At 41.6% G+C, this 19,049-nt stretch overlaps 1 protein-coding gene across 1 annotated transcript in view; it reads right to left on the reverse strand.

The window, feature by feature from the left end:
* Window positions 1-1,034, reverse strand: part of LOC135260670 (V-set and transmembrane domain-containing protein 2A-like) — a 24,829-nt gene extending 23,795 nt beyond the window's left edge. Inside the window, exon 1 of the mRNA XM_064346103.1 lies at window positions 67-1,034. Within this exon, the coding sequence (XP_064202173.1) occupies window positions 67-145 (79 nt within the window). The 5' untranslated portion in view covers window positions 146-1,034. The remainder of the gene's footprint in view (window positions 1-66) is intronic.
* Window positions 1,035-19,049: the final 18,015 nt, after the last annotated feature.

Genomic DNA, 19,049 nt, shown 5'->3' on the forward strand with positions numbered 1-19,049 from the left:
TTAAATGAAGCGAAACATAGCCTTGAATTTTAACCGAGCACACATTTCTATATATCTGATATTTACCTTCGAAAGAGTAGCCAAGCTGGATGTAGAAACTGGAGCAGAAAACAAACCCTATGAATTCCTGAAGAGTCCGCATCATTCCAAAGGAAGGAAATCTCACATCAGCGTAGAATAATCGATATTTCCCAGCAATTCTGCAGTTATATTAAAGTGTTGCCGACGGCCTTGAACTCAGAATGCCGAATGTGTAACATGCTGAAAAATGGTAGCCTGGCTTCTCAAAGTTCAGTGTGGTACTGCGGGTTGCAACAACTGCGCAGCCTGGTTAAGGTGTGAAGTCCGTAAGAATAGACTCCGTTCCTTTCTCTCTGTGAAGAAACGTCAGCGCACAGCTCCCTGTTGCACGCCCAGTGATCCCGATTCAGGCTGGAACACATTCACGCGCAGTGCGCTGGGAAGCAATGCAGATCCACAGGGCTGCGGTCTTTCCCTTGAATTAAATAAACATCAGTATATTTTTGTGTGTAGCATACATTTGACCATTGTGGACAGCTGGTTTCAGCTGGACTTTTGCTCTAGTCGGTCATCCTTTCGCCAATTATTATTTTCGACCACGGAAATAACTTAAACGTCTGACGCATTCGCGTTCCTTTTTTTTGGTGAACTCTGTTGCAGAATGTAAGGAATTACGGAAGGAAAAAAATGCAGAAGAACACGACGCCTACAGAGTTATGAAAGACATGACGCAAGATTTTTTTTTTCCCGTTTTTCAAGTAGGATGTCCATTTTAATTTCCCCGCTGCGTTACTTCAGGCTGCAGTGAATGCGAACTGAATGTTTTCAACGAACCTCCGCTAGGCACAAATTTAAAAGGCGAGAGGCTATGCGACGGAACTGTTTAAAGAACTAGGTTAGTTGTTACAGTCTGCAGTGACACGCATGCATGACAGAAGTCCAAAGTAAAAAGCCAGTATTTCAAATAAAATGTCAAATATAGCATATTTTAAATTGTGTCACAGTATGCTCCACAGCACACCTCGACCTAACCGCCCCCCCCCCGTAAAGCAAATCACAGGCGAGAAAAAACTCCCTGGACAGAATGTGGAAAGAAACCTTGGGACTAACCAGACCCAAGCGAGGAGAGCCATTCCAGCGCCTCATCGCGTATATCCCGAAGTTATGTTTTAAAATATGACGAAAAGCAGTTGTCTCTCTCGATAGTTAAATTGTATTTTTTTATATATATACAAGTATGAATTGTTCAATTCAGTTTCAAAAGTGCTATGATTATGGATGCTCTAAAAAATAATAATAATAATAATTGGCCAGCGAATTTCCACCAGAATTGCAGTTTCGCTACACCATCTTTATGAAGCCCCATAGGCGCGTACGCTCAATGTCAGAAAAATGTTCATTAAAAAAAGAAAAGAAAAGTTGCACGGAAATGGGTCAAGTTGCTTCTGACCGTACCTCCAGAGAAGACCCTGGGGATGGACAAACGCACGGCATGAGGTGAGTCGGGTGACACGCAGAGTTGCCTAGATGCAGCCAACATGCGGATTCATGCTTTCCATGGTTTCTGATCAAACCAGCAGCAGATTCTCTTCCCGGACCGATGGGTTATCCTAGTAAATGCCTTAATGTACTTCATTCAATTCATATTTTCATATTAAACCATGGTCTACATGGAGTATGTCATTGTGTCTGAGTATTGCGGTCGTATATACCAATATATCAATGTTTCCATTTTTGGCTTCCCGCTACCAGGCGCGTGAACTTCATGACGTAATCCGCAACCCCTGGAAACGCGTAGGCCACGGGTCAGAACTCGCCTGTTGTCAATGTGGACGCGAGAAGCCGTCGCAGAGAAGACAACGCTTAGGATGGCTTTAAGCAGTGGAATACACAGCCTCCCTTATGCAATGCGGGGACTGCTGCCCGACCGTGCGCGAGATTGGCTGGAGGGCCACTGTTTGCGGAAGGGCTTCGCCGATATTGATTTTTAGCAGATATCCATTTTGCTTGATATTTGCAGTGACCCAGCCCCTCATATAGGGGTGCCGACCGTACACTTTTTTTTCAGCTTTCCAAACTGGGACCATAGAGCGATAAGTCACAGATAGGGCATGCCTGAAAAGCAGAGTTTGCTATGATTCTTGACAGAGGTGGGTAACCTGGCTTCAAAGAGTAAAAAGACTGACCATGTATTTGCTCCACCACCATGCACTAAACCAGCTGATTCTAATTAGCATAACTCTTCACCATGGTAGGAGAACTAATTATTGTAATCAGCTGGTTTAGTGCATGTTGGTGGCGCAAATACATGGTCAGTCTTTTTACTCTTTGAAGCCGGGTTACCCACCTCTGATTCTTGATGGAGATGGAGACATACCATTAGGCCTACCTGTGGAACCCCAGACACAGGCTCATATTGCAGCTCTTTCACTACTAAACCAAGAAGCGATACGACTCCCTCAGTTTTAAAACCTCAGGCATAAAAAAAACTGAAAAAAAGACTGCACATACCTGTACATTCCTCTTATAACCACTTCAATTTTCTAGTGCGTTTGTCAACTGTTGTGAGGTGACTGTCCATAACACAGTTTAAACTAAGGACTTCAGCCCTTCAACCTTAATTATTATTTTAGATTAGATTAGATCCAATTCAGGTCATTGCCTTCTAAGACAACAAAATGTGTCCTCTGCATTTGACCCATCTTAGTTAGTTAGGAGCAGTGGGCAGCCACAGTGTGGCGCCTGGGGACCAGCTCCAGTTCTGAGGCCAGTGCATTGGTCAAGGGCAACGGCAGGGGTACACCTAGGGGCAATTTAGACTCTCCAATTAACCTAACCTATCACGATAAATTATCATGATCAATCATAGGACGGTACCATTATTTTACTCTTATACAGCTCATGCCACACATAGCTAGGTCCGCACAGTGCAAGTACACACATTTCTGAATCTCAAATCATTCCCATTTACAGCACAAATGCCATGCAGGTAAATTTCTGAAGACCGAAATGAAACCACAATGATTTGAATCTATAAAACCACTGGAAAATAATTTTTGTTTTGAAGAGTTTTGTGACGCCTCATAATTTAGTTGCGTCTTCTGGAGAGACAGAACAAATGTGAGCAATCGATTAACAATGAAAATACAATGAGTAGTATTGTCGTCTTTTTTCAGTCTGGAATTTTTTTGAGTGGATCTGTGAAAGATCTACGATTTCAGATCCTCTGTAAGCTTTTCAAGTAGTACAAGAGTACTTTGAATGTTCAAGTAGTTACGATGGTAGTTTTATATATACCTGGCATAGAATGCGAACTGCAGGTCATCTGGTAAATTTAAAATTGTCTGTGCGTGTGTGTGTGTGCGTGCGCGCGTGTGTTTGCATGCTTCAGTCTGTCTGTGCGTGTATAGATGTCACATGGCAGCAGGCCTATACGTTGTCGCCTGCGTGCGCTTACGCATGAAATACATTTTCGTGCGCGCGCAAACATTTGCGTTCAGTACGCTTCGTGTCCCATTCCGTACGCACGCCGCGAAAGGGTTTGACAATGCAAGGCATGACTCAGCTGCGAAGGCATGTGGAAGTGTGAAAGCCCAGGGTATATGAATACAAAGGCTACAAGGCCTTGGGCTGCCGCTGCAAAGGAGGCCACGCAGTGCAGTGGACACCTTGCAGTCTTAACCCCTTTAGAGTTAGAACTTGCTTGCGATCAGAATGTTCTCGGCGGAACGTTCCAACGCTGATGCAACGATCGCTGCTGCGCAGTACAAATCCCCCCCAGGGTTTATTCAGCAGTTAGCGGATGACATTTTGGTCCACGTTTCCAGAGCGGAAACGAGATGCTGTTAAGAGTCGAGTTTAACACTGTTAGGGTTGAATTGACGCCGCACATTTTACTGTGTGGTAACGGAAGGAAATGGAGGACTGGAACACACTGACTCAGGAATTTAGATTTTTTTTAAAAATTTCAAAAAACATTTCCAAAAACTTACTCTTCAAAGGGTTGGTTTTGCTCCATAGCGCTGCGATAAACAACTCCTTTCATTTTGATTGCACAATATGACTGCACAGTTAACGGTCACCTGGGACCAGCTGTTATCGGTTAGAGCTGAATTAACATGGTTAAAGTTGAATTAGCACTGGATATTTCACTGTGTGGAGAAAGAAAAATGAATAAAAGAGCACTCCAGGACTGAACGTAAGAATGCGTTTTCCAGAATAATATGAGTGATGCATTGTCTTTCTTTGCAAGGAAGTCTGAGAGTTATTCCTGCAGATGCATTTATTGTGCACTGTATAATGATTATAGTAATCCTACACAAGGCGATTGCACTATATTCTGTTGACATGGCAACTATGAAAAAGTAAGGAATTCAGTTAAAATACCATACAGGTTTTTTTTTTTTACCATTGGCACGGCAACTGTGAAAATTCAAAATGAGGAAATCAGTTAAATAAGTCATATAGGTGTTTTGTGGTGGTTGGCATTATGAACACACACACACACACACACACACACACACATTGAATATATATATATTTATTTATTTATTTATTTATTTTTGGTGTATGACTAACATAAAATAAAAAAGTTTTCAATTTCACCATTTTTCATTAATGTATTAATGTATTTGTATTGATTTTTTCTTGATTTAAAATCAAATCAGTAATAAAACCACACCGTTGAATACATAGAACAGCATGTTCTCTTTCAAAATAGAAATCTTGGAGCCAGATATCCCACAATGCACTGCTCAATTTTTAGTTAATGCTCTTTCATGATAATTGCTTTTAATGAGCATGTGACTATACAATATTCCATACATCTACAATGCAAACATACATACAGAAATGCATTCATTCATATATAATGCATACATTCTGTGCATTTGCATATCCATACTGTATAAAAACTATATATATATATATACATATTCCAGCAGACATGTATACATGAGACAAACATGTGCTGTATATTAAGTAAACAATTAGTCAATGCATACTGTATCATTTATAAGCCAATCCCTAACTTTTCTTTCTCCTATTTATTTATATATTCATTGATATTTTTAAGTTCATGTCATACGTGGATCCTTATATATATATATATAAGTGGACCATCAAAGGGTGCAGAATTTCTTTCCCAGTAACAGTGTTTTTTTAATCCTGTGATTTGTGTCAGTGGAGAGTTCACTTGAGGCCTGATATAAGGAGGCCTTTAGCATGTGCTAAACCAATAACATGACCAATCACTAGTCATGGTGTTTATTTTGCACAAATCATTGGTTGTGGTATTAGTTTTGCTTGTGATAAAAGGTTTTGCATATGCTTAGCAAATCAGACCCTTAACCCTTGGAAGAGTAGGGTCTTTGGAATGTTTTTTTTTTTCTCTATCCAAAATTCCAAGTCAGTGTTCTAGAACCTCATCGCTTTCCATTACCGGTAGTGATTGTGACATCAGCATTAGAATGTTCAGTTTAAGGACATTCCAATCGCTTACTTGCGCTCTCACACCTTACAGAGTTAATGTGCAGTTGGGATTGTCGCGTGTCAAACCAGCCAGAGGGGTCACTTTGCGCAATCCGACGAGAGCGATCCCATTGGCTAAAACCGTTCCGCCCCAGAAGGGGTCGCAGTAAACGCTACCGGCAGTTCTGTACCATCCTGCGGGACTGCCAGCCGCAGTCGCAGTGGCAGGGGTGGTTGGGATTCAATGCTGGACCGTGGCGCGCATCGCAGCACAGAACCCAGTGACCTTTCGCAAGTCATCTTTAAAAGGAAAAATAATTTTCAAGATAGGTCTCAGGTGTCTCAAAATTATACGGGCTGCCTTTTTGGTGGGAGGTATTGCTTCCAGTTCTAATTATTCCAGATCGCTAACCAGACATATAGTTTTTAAAGGTTTTTTTTATTCTATTTTATTTTTTTCACTTGGCAGAATACCTGAATAAAATCACAGGCAGCCTCTGGATTTTGGGCTTGAGATCAGCATTTAACAAAGGAGGACTAGCATTGTCCTCGTTAATGCACCCACACATGGAAAGTGGAAAGTGTTATTTTCAACGAATTTCTGAGAGCCAAAATGTGATTGGCATCAAATGCTGTCTTTGTCCCATCCTACTTCTGAGATGTACTGTGTCCTGCAGTGGAGAGACATGGTTTGATTTTACAGGTCTATTCATTGTTGACTGCCTCATTAATTTTCAATTGAAATTAGTAGTTGTCGTTAGGCATCAATTTATTTAAACTGTGACATTGCTAGAGATATTTGGCACCATATTGCTCTTTCGCAGCAATATGGGACTCTCAAATGATATCACCTTATTTGGGTTATGGTTGCACTGCTTCATTCTTTGATTGCAGCGTGACAGGAATCAGGTAAAAGTTTATACTGCACAAATCTGTCGTGTGTTTTTGACCCTCTGCACATTTGTGAAACACGGCCAACTCTAGCAAGAGCTGCAGATGCAAAATAAGAGGCCTTTGAGCGATGATTTCATCGCTGTACGTGTCCTTTGAGAAAGAGTTCAGTTCTTCTCGAGCCCTCAGGCCCTTCCGTTAAAGACGTACCTACGGTAACTGGGAGCAAAAGCAAAGCCTTAAATATACATCAGATACATTTTAATTATTAATGTAATGATGATGATGATGATGATTATTATGAAGAGGCAACCTTTTCCATTACTGACCCCCTGCTGTGATTCTTAAGCCCAGAGACACAGAGCACTCCTATCAGCACTTTCAAATCAAAATGAGCCCATTGTTGCTGCTGAACGGAACAATGCCTTTTGTGATGTCATAGGGGCTGTTTGTCCTTGATCTTCCAGGTCACAGCCACAATCATATCTAGCTAGTCTTTCCCATAATGCATCAAACACTGATCTTAATCCAGCTGGCCCATTGCATCCTTAGAGTCTGATGTCACATTTGGAAATAATAATAATAATAATAATAATAATATATGACAAAGCTCCTTTTCTGATTCTCTATTGCACATTTAAATTACCTTTTCAGAGTTTCTCTGAACACGCTGCACTTAGATGTGGATTAAAGGGAATCTGTAATACACTGAAGAAGAAACTGCCAATCAAACCCCCCCACGAGTCTTCACAAAGAGATTTGAAGCTGAATCTGCAAGGGTTTGATACCAAAAATGCTCCACGCACACTTCCTTAAATCGGGTAACAATGGAAAGTTTGTGTGGTGCCCTCAAAATTCAAATTCAAGCAGTTGAATTTGGGACTTTATTGCTACTTTTTTAATTTACTAAAACAACCGCAAAAAATCCCAAATTGTGTTTATTAAATCATTTTTAAGACTTAACGTTGGCTTCAGCGTTGAAAGGACAATTTACAAAGTGGTGGTGGGGTGGGGGGGTGGGGGGGGGAGCAAGGGCTGAACAGCCCCCTGCACATTTTGCATGTTTATTATTCAAACCAGAGTGGAATTAAAGCCAGCTCCTACCAAAAAAAAAAAACAAAAAAGGAAAAGGAAAAAATAAACATCCAGATTATGGCTGCAGACATCAGTTATATTGGAAAGTCATTCTCCCCCTCCTCACTGTGAGGCTAGCTAGCGCACGTGGAAATCGCAGATTCTCCCCGAGTCGCCCAAGCCCCCCCCCGCCCCCCCCACTCCCCCCCCCCGTTCCTCTTCCCTCCAATCTCATTACCGCCAGCCCCTTTGGCGTCCGCACTCAGCCCCTGGTTGATTGAGTGGATCATTCATTAGCCGGCGATGAGGAGGAGAGAGGGCCTCTCCGCCGGAGTTTTCGGCAGAGAGAGAGAGAGAGAGAAGAGAAGAGAGAAGAGAGAAGCGAGGGAGAAAACGCCGCTCTCTTTCCACCGTAATGACTTCTGCCCGCGTGCCGCGACGCCGGCCGGGCCGCTCTGTCGCCTGCGCTCGCCGCTCTGTCACGCTCTGTTATCCTTTTCCAGCACTTTCCGCCACGTCGGCGTGACCCAAAAAAAAAAAAAAACCCGGGATGTGGGGGGATGTTTAATTTGCACTCATCAAGTGGGTGGGGTTGGGGGGGGGGTGGGGTGGGGTGATTTTGGTGGTTGAACTCCGGGGATGTGAGAGAGAACAGTTCTTGTGATAGGGCCTCAGTTCGTTTAGTGCTGGGACATGATCTTAACGCCGGTGGGGACGGGGGACGGGGGGGTCTTAGATGCTTGAGTGTGAAATGAGTGTGTTACATCACTGTATCTCAACCTTAGTGGTGGTGGGGGGTGGAGGGGGGGGGGTGTAGGGGGTCTAAGATGCAGGTGTATAATACGAGTGTGCTACATCGCCGTATCTCCACCTTGGTGGTGATTTTTTTGTTTGGGAGAACGCGAATCCAGGCATGATCTCTAACAAGCGTCTCTAATTTGCTCATTATTAATGAATGCCCAGAGGACCTGGCGGATGAAGGAGAATTGGCTTCAGTTTCCTGGACGTTTGCGAAAACGTGCGACGGCACTTCGGGGAATAGTGAAAAATTGGAAATTTCGAGACTACATGGCCCAGTTCCGATATTAACGGAAACCTCATTATTGTTTGGCCTGATTTAAATTTAGATTGATGTGTCCATTAATCATCAAATCAAGACAGACAGACCCCATTTTCTGGACGAGGGAAAATTGTTAAAGGATACACGTTCCTGCTGTGCCAACACTTTCATGTGGATTTTTTTATTTTTTTTTAATTCTTTGATATTACAATGTTTTTTTCCCAGTTTTTTTGGCTAAACAGTCATTAAATGAATGGAGGGGGAAATTATGACATGACAGTACAGAATCCATTTTACTTACCATTTTATACACCATCCAAATTAATTAGAAAAATGTCGTGAACACTAATGTTTCATTTTCGTGGGACATTTTTAACATTTCAGGGTAATTTTCTCATCCATCCATTCATTATGTATACCCGCTTATTCCTGATCAGGGTCGCAGAGGTGGCTGGAGCCTATCCCAGCATGCATTTGGCAGGACAAGCACCTTGGACAAGCCGCCAATCTATCACAGGGCACACACACCATTCACTCACACTGTCATACCTACGGGCAACTTAGAGTCTCCAATTAGCCTAGCCAGCATGTCTTTGGACTGTGGGAGGAAACCGGGGAGTACATGCAAACTCCACGCAGAAAGTGAATATGAAAAATAGGCCCCACACTCTGGATCTCCTGCCGACCTCAATCTCAATCTCACTTCAAAAAACCTCAGTCAAAAACCCTTTGCCCTATTCAAACTCCTAGTGCACAGAGCCTGTACAGGTGCACGCGGTTCTCACCTAGGTCACATGGGCTACATCAAATCATTCGAAAACAGAGAGCGCTTGTTACGGATCGCTCGCCAACATTTCTGCCGTTAATTGGTTTTTAACCCGAAAGTACAGATGAAGGTCAAGTGTGGTGAAACCTTTATGGTGAAAGGTTTTCAACTAAGACGGTAAAGATCAGTCAGATTGGCAGTAAAACTCTTTAATGTAATTAAAATATAAAGTGTGTTATAAAACCACAGAAAGATGGAAAGTCACTCGTCAGAATTCCATCCTGGCTTTGAACCCTAGATATAATACAAAACCCTGATAAGCTGTTATTTAAAAACATCTACATTCATCAACCTGTTCCATGCTGAAGACCTGTGCAATGCTTTCGGGCAGCTGCTCTCTTGAGCTGAGGAGTGAGCCACTGAGTGAGTAAGTGAGTGAGTGAGCGGATGAGTGAGTGAATGAGTGAGAGAGTGAGTGAGCGAGTGAGTGAGCGAGTGAGTGAATGAATGAATGAGAGAGTAAGTGAGTGAATGAGTGAGCAAGTGAGTGAGTGAGCGAGTGAGCGAACTAGTGAGTGAATGAATGAGTGAGTAAGTGAGTGAGTGAGTGAGTGGGCACCTCTGGCAGCATAGCTCTGGCCAAAAACTGGTCCGTTTTATTCTCAAACCAAATCAGAAGTCCGCATAAGCAGTAAGGACTGAAAGTTCCATAAAACCCCCAAAAAATAAATGATTTGCTGTGCTTGATCATTTGTGTTTCAAAGGACCATGACTCTCTCCAAACAAACTTGCTGAATACATTTGTCTCTCAGCCAGCAGATTCCTCGCTACGAAACACATAAATACATAAATTTCCATCTAATGTGTTCTGAAGGTTGTTACAAAACTATTTAAAAATACGTTGGGATTCTGTTGCTGATCCATTCTGTACATATGACAGATTTAGCTATTAACTGGCTTCTCATGAAGGGATGACTTAAATGCACCAAAATATACATCTTACACTTTTTTTTTTCACGGTTCGTGTGCACATATTGAATACAACTCTGGGAGCCTTTTGAATATTGAAACTGAAGTCATAAGAATTCATAAAAACACAAGCACAAAGTGGACTTTGACTTTACATACATTATACAGCAGATCCCAGTAGCTGGGGCAATGGATACAAACCAACATAAAACAGAGGATCGTTTCTTTTTAATTGCCTTTAGACAGCATTGTTTCAAAAGCTTGCAATCTAGAGGTCTTGCTTTTTAAATTTATTACAGTACATGTCAATCAAGCATCATTGGGAAATTTTACGAATGAAAGAATTCACAGTGCTAAGTCCGGTCCAGGAAATCCACTATCGGTCCCACCTGTATGCCACTAGCTGTTGCCACCTGTGTCTTGGTCGTAAGTCGACACTTCCGTTGTTGTTTTTTTATGAAATGCAGGGTGTTTCTATAATGTGTTTTCGATTTGCAGTTGCTTCAAAATTTGCAGTTGCGTGGCAGTTTGTTGCTACTTTTTTTGTTGTCATTGTGCGTCAGAGATTTATTTGGCTGTTTCATGCTTTTGTACTTGCGTATTTTTTTGCCATTGTTTTTTCATATTTGTATTCGCTTATTCGTATTCGTCATTTTGTTATTTGTTAATGTGTTTTCCGATTCGCATTCACGTTGTGACGCCACCGCAATTTTCACATCATTAATTGGCGTTAAATCGTACAACTGGATGCTGATTGTCTGCATTTTATATAATCCAACATTTGTTTTATTTTATTTATTTATTTATTTGGAGTTTGGAGTGGTGAGGCACAAAGGCATTTGAAATTTCTGGCAGGAACCCAGAATCAATTGTTGGGCTCTGAATGCCGAAAACAAACAGGGGAGATTGCCAAAAATCCAAGCTAATTGTTCCGGAACGTCCTGTACATTCTCCATTTGCAAATACGTTCTTGTTCTGCGGAGATTTCCATCGTACTGCATTGTGACATGTGACCTGCAAGAGAAAGAAATGGAATGAAGAACTGATGTTGATATAAAGAAATGGAATGAAGACTGATGTTGATATATAAAAAAATGAAGTACGAGGCCAGATTTTTTTTTTTTTTCAATGTAGAGCCTCATTGACGCTCATTAAGATATTACACATTGTTCATTAATAATTCTTGTTAGGGACATCATTTATTTCTGAGCTAAATAAAACAATTTGGGATTGTATAGTTTTGTAGTCTGGTTTAGGCTGTGGCAATGGTGTGGTAATTTAGCTTGCAAAGTTTGTAAAGTGTAAATTATATAATACATGCCAAACTACAAAATCTGAAGTGGCTTTGTCAAAAAAATGTGGTCAATTTGAAATATCCGTCTGGTTCGGAACATTTATTTATTTATTTATTTTCGAAAAAAATAATTTAGGATTGCATTGTTCTGCAGTAATGATGTGGCACTCCAGCTTGTAAAGTGTAAATTATATAATACATGCTGATCTAGGGAATCTGAAGTGGCTTAGTCATGAAACGTGGTCCGTGTAGCGGCTGGAATCCTGCGTTTTGCAGATTTTCGGAGGTACAGTAGGAAGACCGGGGGATCAGTGAAATACTCGGGAGGACTTCAACCTTCTGAACCTGGACGGACCTGGACAGATTCGGGCATTTCCCCAGGTACCTCACTGGCCAGCTCGGGCCAGAGTCCGCAGCGGTAGAGCTGCTGCACTAGTTAAGAGTAGGTACTGGGAAAAGCGAGCAGAACAGCTCACTGCAGTCTGTGCAGACGCATTGACAGCTCCGGCCCTGGCAGACCATAATAAAGCATATCGAATTAGCTCTTCTGGACTCAGAGCGGCCACCGCTGCTGCGGACGTGAGCCGTCTGCGCACGGGCGGGGCGGAGAAGTCCAACCTCAGCATTCTGCTCAGGTGCACGAGGGAGAAACAAGAGCGTCTTAATGTTTCAGGAAGTGTGCAGGGCATCAGCCCGTTCAGCTACTGGAAAGCAACATCAAAATCCACAGTGGAGTGAGAGGTGTGGTTGTGACAGTGACCTCACAAATCTGCAGTGGAGTGAGTGGTATTATCCTGACAGTGACCTCACAAATCTACAGTGGAGTGAGTGGTATTATCCTGACAGTGACATCACAAATCTGCAGTGGAGTGAGAGGTATTGTCCTGACAGTGATATCACAAATCTGCAGTGGAGTGAGAGGTATTGTCCTGACAGTGACATCACAAATCTACAGTGGAATGAGTGGCATTGTCTGGACCATGACATCACAAATCTACAGTGGAGTGAGAGGTATTATCCCGAGTGACATCATAAATCTACAGTAGAGTGAGAGGTATTATCCTGACAGTGACATCACAAATCTGCAGTGGAGTGAGAGGTATTGTCCTGACAGTGACATCACAAATCTACAGTGGAGTGAGTGGTATTGTCTGGACCATGACATCACAAATCTGCAGTGATGTGAGAGGTATTATCCTGACAGTGACATCACAAATCTGCAGTGGTGTGAGGGGTATTGTGCTGACATTGACCTCACAAATCTACAGTGTTGTGAGGAGTGTGGCCCGATTGTGACTTCACAAAACTATAGTGGAGTAAGGGGTGTGGCCTGTAACCAATAAGAAAGCTTCTGGTATTATTACCCCAAATCAAGTAGCACCTTCATGTAATGCTTGTATCCTGGTATTCCAGCACATTCATGGAGCACTTGTATTTTGATCTTGATGTTGTAGTTCTTTTATCATTATCTCTTGTAACCATGTCTTACGGCTAGCGTAGAACCATAACTTTACTGACTTAGCCATAGCTAAAGGACCTGATGTTCCTAGCTAAGGTTAGCTGCTACTTTATGACAGACATTTCATTTAAAAATTAAAAATTTTGGTATTTGTTCCAGTGACCTTCAATATGCTCTAATTGCACGTCACTTTTTATGAAAGTAAATTCTGAGTAAGTGTGGAGTACCACCTTTTTTTTTTTCGCTACACGTTTTTTTAAATGCAAATACAGCCTACGTTTCTGGAGCAATCTCATACAACCTTGGAATCATCACACTTCATACTAATTGTAGCTTCATAAATAATGCAAAAGACCTTCAAAGGCTGGGTGCGAAGTGGTTATAATCAACTGTTCTTAACAAAACACCGTTTTCGTTACGCAACATACGGCATCCAATTTTTGTAGGAATGCTTTATTTAAAAAAAAGAGAAATATCTTACGAAGGACATAGTTATGAAAGCCTTAAGTTACACACCAAAACGTGTGGGCCCTTGTTCCTACTCAATTCATTGCTTTTAACCGTTCTGCTCTTTTTCATCTCTCTCTCTCTCTCTCTCTCTCTCACTCTCACTCACTCTCCACAATTTCTTCCAAGACTCCCTAATATGCACAGGCACCATTAACCCCAGGAACCGTGCCTTCCGCCTTTTCATTTTTGCACTGTCAATCTTTTCTTCTTCTGCAGCTTCTGTAGTCATGGAATGATCTTTTCTGTTAATATTATTTCCTAATCTAATCCCCCTACCCTCCAGAAGACTTGCGGCTCAGCAGGGGGGCGAGAGTATAAGCCTTTTATGTATTATCTAGTAATTGTCAAGCAGCGAGAGCATAACCTCAGCTGAGGATAAAACTCTTTGTATAGGCACAGGCAATATTAGCGATAGAGTTTCATTATACAGAGAGTTAGGTGTTCCTGGGCTTAACATAACATGACATAATATAATGGCGAGAACAGGCCGTCCAGCCCAACAATGCTCTCCGTTTTCCTAACTAAATTAGTGCTCTTATTACCTACAGACTAGATAGTATCTTGCCCCGGAGTATGGGAGATATTTCAGTTTTTGCTCCATCCGTGCCCTAATTGTGTAACTGCCAGTTAATATTTTTTTTCAAGGTAAATTAATGCGGTTGACAGAGTAATAATCAGCGTGTCATTGTTCAGATTGAAAAAACCTGTACGGTACAGCGGCCTCTCATATACAGAGCACACCACCAGCCCCCTAACTGATTTTCAAAACTGATCCATCTATGATGGGTTTGGATGGAATGAAAAAATGCATTAAAAAATTATTTAAAAAAACAGCTGCATCTGCGATGCTCCTGCACTACATCTTTTACAGAAATCCCTCATTTCATTCATTTCTCTCTGGCCCAGTTCAGACACGTGGAACGATTTCAGATGTACATGTATTCTAACTAGGGGCCAGTAGGGGCAGGGACCCAAAATCCCTGACGTTGCCTCAATAATGTAATAAGTAGTAGTAGTAGTACTAGTAGTAGTGTATTTTATTGATCCCTGGAGGGAATTTGCACTGTGGCAGCATCAAAGACAACAAAGTAACACAATCAGATACAAATTTACAGTGGATACAAAATATACCAGAGGACACCTTCAGAGATGGAGTCCATGCCTAGACGGGTCAGAGCTGTTTTGGCGGCACGAGGGGGACCTACACAATATTGGGTAGGTGGTTTGAATGTTTGTGGCTGATCGGTGTAAGTACACGCTGTTCTGGGGGGCTGATATGAAATATCATTGTGATCAATACGCACTGTGCAGTGGGTCCCATCATTCAAGCTACGGAGTAATTACAAGTGGATGGAAATACATTAAGCAAGCCAGACCGGTCTCTCCGTTCCATGAGATTTCTGTTTTCAGCAAAAGACAAATGGGTTCATCCAGTTCAATGGAAATGAAATTAAACTTACGCGGCCGTTGAATTATTTATGCTATTTATTAAATCAGGGATAGTTATGACAGACTGTTTTTGGAACAAACTTTTCTGGATTTTGCTAAAGTTCTGGGTTGGTTGCCAGTTAATGGCCCTCTTTAACTCTTTGCCTTCAAGTGCTCCAGGCTGAACCTTTTCGGTTCTATTGTACTGACCCCTTACAGACATTAGAAAATCCCAAGTTTGATTCAAAATGTTTCTGTTTTCCCAGGTGGAGTAAATGAGGACATGTAAGTAAGTTGGATTTCAGGACAATTGCTGTATTTATTTATTTATTTATTTATTTATTTATACCAGTCAGGACACAGGTAAATATACAAAATTATGTTTGTCCATCCGACTTGAGGAGATGAATCCAAAAGTACCTTTCTCCTGATATGCATCATCCATATTTTTTAGTAAATGAAATTAAGTAAAGTGCCTGAGTAAGAGATAAATTATTCTTATTCACTATTTCCTTCTGTTCTCCCTCAGAGCTGAAGAAGGCGTTCTGATACCATTAGATCTGAGCCCCTAAAGAGGACTGATGGGACGTCCAGTATGATAAATAATTCCTTCTGATTGTTCCTTTGAAGTCTAGAATGATTGGCCAGGCTTCGGAATAGCGATGAGCTTTGTTCTTCCATCGTACAAAACTAGTACAATGAAATAGCGCTTTTGTTTTGTCTCTGCTTGTCTTAAGGCATCATAATTTCAGGTGCTGTTGAATCAATATTGCAAAATAAATAAATAGAAATACACAAAAAAAACATAGCTTTTGCTTGATATGATTATTATACAGCACTTGGCAGTTAAATGATCAGTCCAAATCAGAGGAGGGAATCGATACTGTGCATCACACTCAACGCTGTGTGATTTTTCCACTGTGTGCCCTGACCTAAACTGCCAAGGGACAAACAATACGGGGTATACTATGTTAAGCCTTAAAAACTGCTCCATTGTGAGGTCAGAGACCAATGTCTTTTTGCATACATGTGTATTCCATCTGTACATTTAACCCCTTTGAAGAGCAGGTATATTCAGTGTTCTAGAACTCCATTGCTCCGAATCACCAGCGGCGATTGTGACATCAGCATCAGAATGTTCAGTAGTTAAGAACATTCTAATCACACATTTGTGATCTCACACGTTATAGGGTTAAGCGCTGGGGAGACAGAGAGAGAGAGAGAGAGAGAGGGTTCCTGGCTGAAATATAACACAGCTTATGGTGACCTCCTCTTGACCTCCTGAGAGAGACGGTGATTGGAGGCTCTGACTCACAGCCGTGTCCACGCACCCGTCTCACCTTCGCTTTGAACGAAGCAGAGTGGTGAGGAGCCGAGGTGGTCGGCACACTAAAGAGGCACAGCTGCACAGGTAGCCAGGAATGAACCCCAGGTGAGGCACAGCTGTCATATCTGAGACAGAAGGCACCTTTATGAAAAAGAACCACAGCAAATATTCAACTGTCTAAATGGGCGAGATAAGGGAGTGAGAGCAAAAGCATTGTACTCAGAATATCAACGGTAGCGCAATAAAAAATGAAAACGTATTTTCATGAAACTTGCACTTTCAATCAATCAATCAAACTTTATTTGTATAGCACATTTCATGCAGTAAGCGCAACTCAATGCGCAGCACTTGTAGTCTTTACTTGTCGTTCCATTGTTTTCACAAAAAGGAACACATAACGGTCCATATGGACAAACGGAAGAGCCCATATATCTCATTTATGTCTGGAGACCCAGAGCCACATCGACAGAATTCACCATGGTGCGATAACAAGAAATAACAAGCAACGGATCATAAAACTGGAAGCCAAAACTGGATGACATGTACTCATTTAAATACAGGGCCGGCCCGTGGCATAAATGCTCTATGCGGTTGTTTAGCCCCACAACCGCTAGGGGGGGCCACACGATCCAATGTTTATCTAAGGTAAATAACGTTATTTTTGCAATTGCGTTATTCATCCCCTATTGCAGATAAATTTTTGGTGTAAATTTTAAACGGAATGGCAACCAAACATTTCATAACCAATGTAATGTAAGAAGGATTTTACCAAGTGAACCCCCCCCCACTCAACAGAATCCAACACAACCCCCCCCCCCAGTTGGACAGATTTGCTTAGGGCCACCAATATCCTAGGGCGGGCCCTGTTTAAATATACTGTCCATACTTAGTGCACTGAATCAATACTGTAATTAATAATTACTATACGCAATTCATTTTTTGCCATTATTACAGCTTAATGCTAAATTTTAGAATATGGCAGATACTCTTATCTGGGGTTAATTACATTTTTACGTACAATTAATTTATTAGCTGAATATCTCACTGATGAAATTCGGTTTACTCACTCTTGGAACAACAGCAGTTCACTAACCATTATGCTACACTGCCAACTTCTATATGCTCCAAAAAAGGATAATGGGTTTTAATTCAAAAAGAAAAGGAGATGAGTTTTCGCAAACAAACAGCATGTAGCAGGAGGATGCCAGCTATGTTTTGCCCTATTGCTATCAAGTTCAATGATCAGAGAAATGGCTAGAAAATGTACTTGCTTCGGATAATTGACCAAGATAACTTTTTTTTTATTTATTTGATAAGTCAGATCTAAGGACAAAGTAAATTCAGTCCAGGGGCCCAAGATGAAAGACAACATTAGCTTGTTCCTGGACCCTGGCTAATAGTGTCAGATCCAGACCTGGGTCAAATACGTATTTGTTTTGGATTCAAATACTTTTCTACGCTTTACTGATCTTGTCTGGTGTATTGGAACCAATGAAATACTCTCAAAAAGCGCACACCCCGCCTTCTGGTCATATTGTCAGGCTCAATTACATCAGGCAAGATCAACAGAGCACAAAAAAGTATTTGAACCCAGGTCTGGTCAGGTCATATCACCTGCACTGTTTACAATTGCTTTGGGACTCCAGTCTTGTCAGTCTGTCACATATATCGCCCTTCACTGTCAGTTCGGGAGTGTAAGTGTAGAATATATATGCACGTTTCGTCCTGACTCTGAGAAACCTATTGGTACGTCTCCTTCGCTTAAGTTGAACTGGTCCGATGTTGCCAGCATAGCAGAAATGAACCATCGCAAAAGCGTTTTGTTTTTTTACGAACTGGGTTCATAAAACAGCTGATATTTATTCAACAGTCGGTGCTCAGTAAAGTGCCAGTTCCCTGCCCATTATCCAATCCAGAAGAGTATTTACAATTCTCACTTGTGAAGTTATGAACCCTACAAATCATGCCAGATTAGAGTATTGCCATTTCAGCTGCTAATGTTGTTAGTGCCATTTCCAAATAAAATTCTAGCTCCAGAATAAATTGCGTTCTAAGCACTCACGGGGAAAGAGAATCAAAGTGTTGAATCTGGTTATACTGTGCGTCTGTTTGATTGAAATCAGGCTTTGGAGCCGATGTGTGCAGCCTTAGAGTGGCAATACTGTGAAAATATAAAATTTACAAGACGTCGGCATCATATGACATTCATTTTATATTCATTTGTTATGACATACTTAAAAATATGAACGGATATGCTTTGACAACAAAGCCAATTTCTTTGTGGTGTCTGTACTATTCAGAAGTTTTGGTTCTATAAGGTTTGACAAAGTTAACTTTAACTGTTGAACATCGAGTGCGTGTGTGTATGTGTGTGTGAGTGAGTGTGTGTGTGTGTGTGTGAGAGAAGAGTGAGTGTGTGCGTGTGTGTGTGTGTGAGTGAGTGAGTGAGTGAGTGTGTGTTTGTGAGCGTGTATGTGAGTATGTCTGTGTGTGTGTGTGTGTATGTGTGTGTGTGTGTGCGTGTTTTTGAGTGAGTGAGTGTGTGTGTGTGTGCGAGATAGTGAGTGAGTGTGTGCGTGTGTGTGTGTGTGAGTGAGTGAGTGAGTGTGTGTTTGTGAGCGTGTATGTGAGTATGTCTGTGTGTGTGTGTGTATGTGTGTGTTTGCATTTTGCAATCAGTCCGATGTTTATACTGAATACTTTCCTTCAGAGGAGAGAGTGTCTACGGACTGTGAAATTTGAAGTGCTCCCTCAAATCTTCGCCCGCTGACAATCAAATAA

This window comes from Anguilla rostrata, chromosome 8, assembly GCF_018555375.3.
Source record: "Anguilla rostrata isolate EN2019 chromosome 8, ASM1855537v3, whole genome shotgun sequence".
NCBI lineage: Eukaryota > Metazoa > Chordata > Actinopteri > Anguilliformes > Anguillidae > Anguilla > Anguilla rostrata.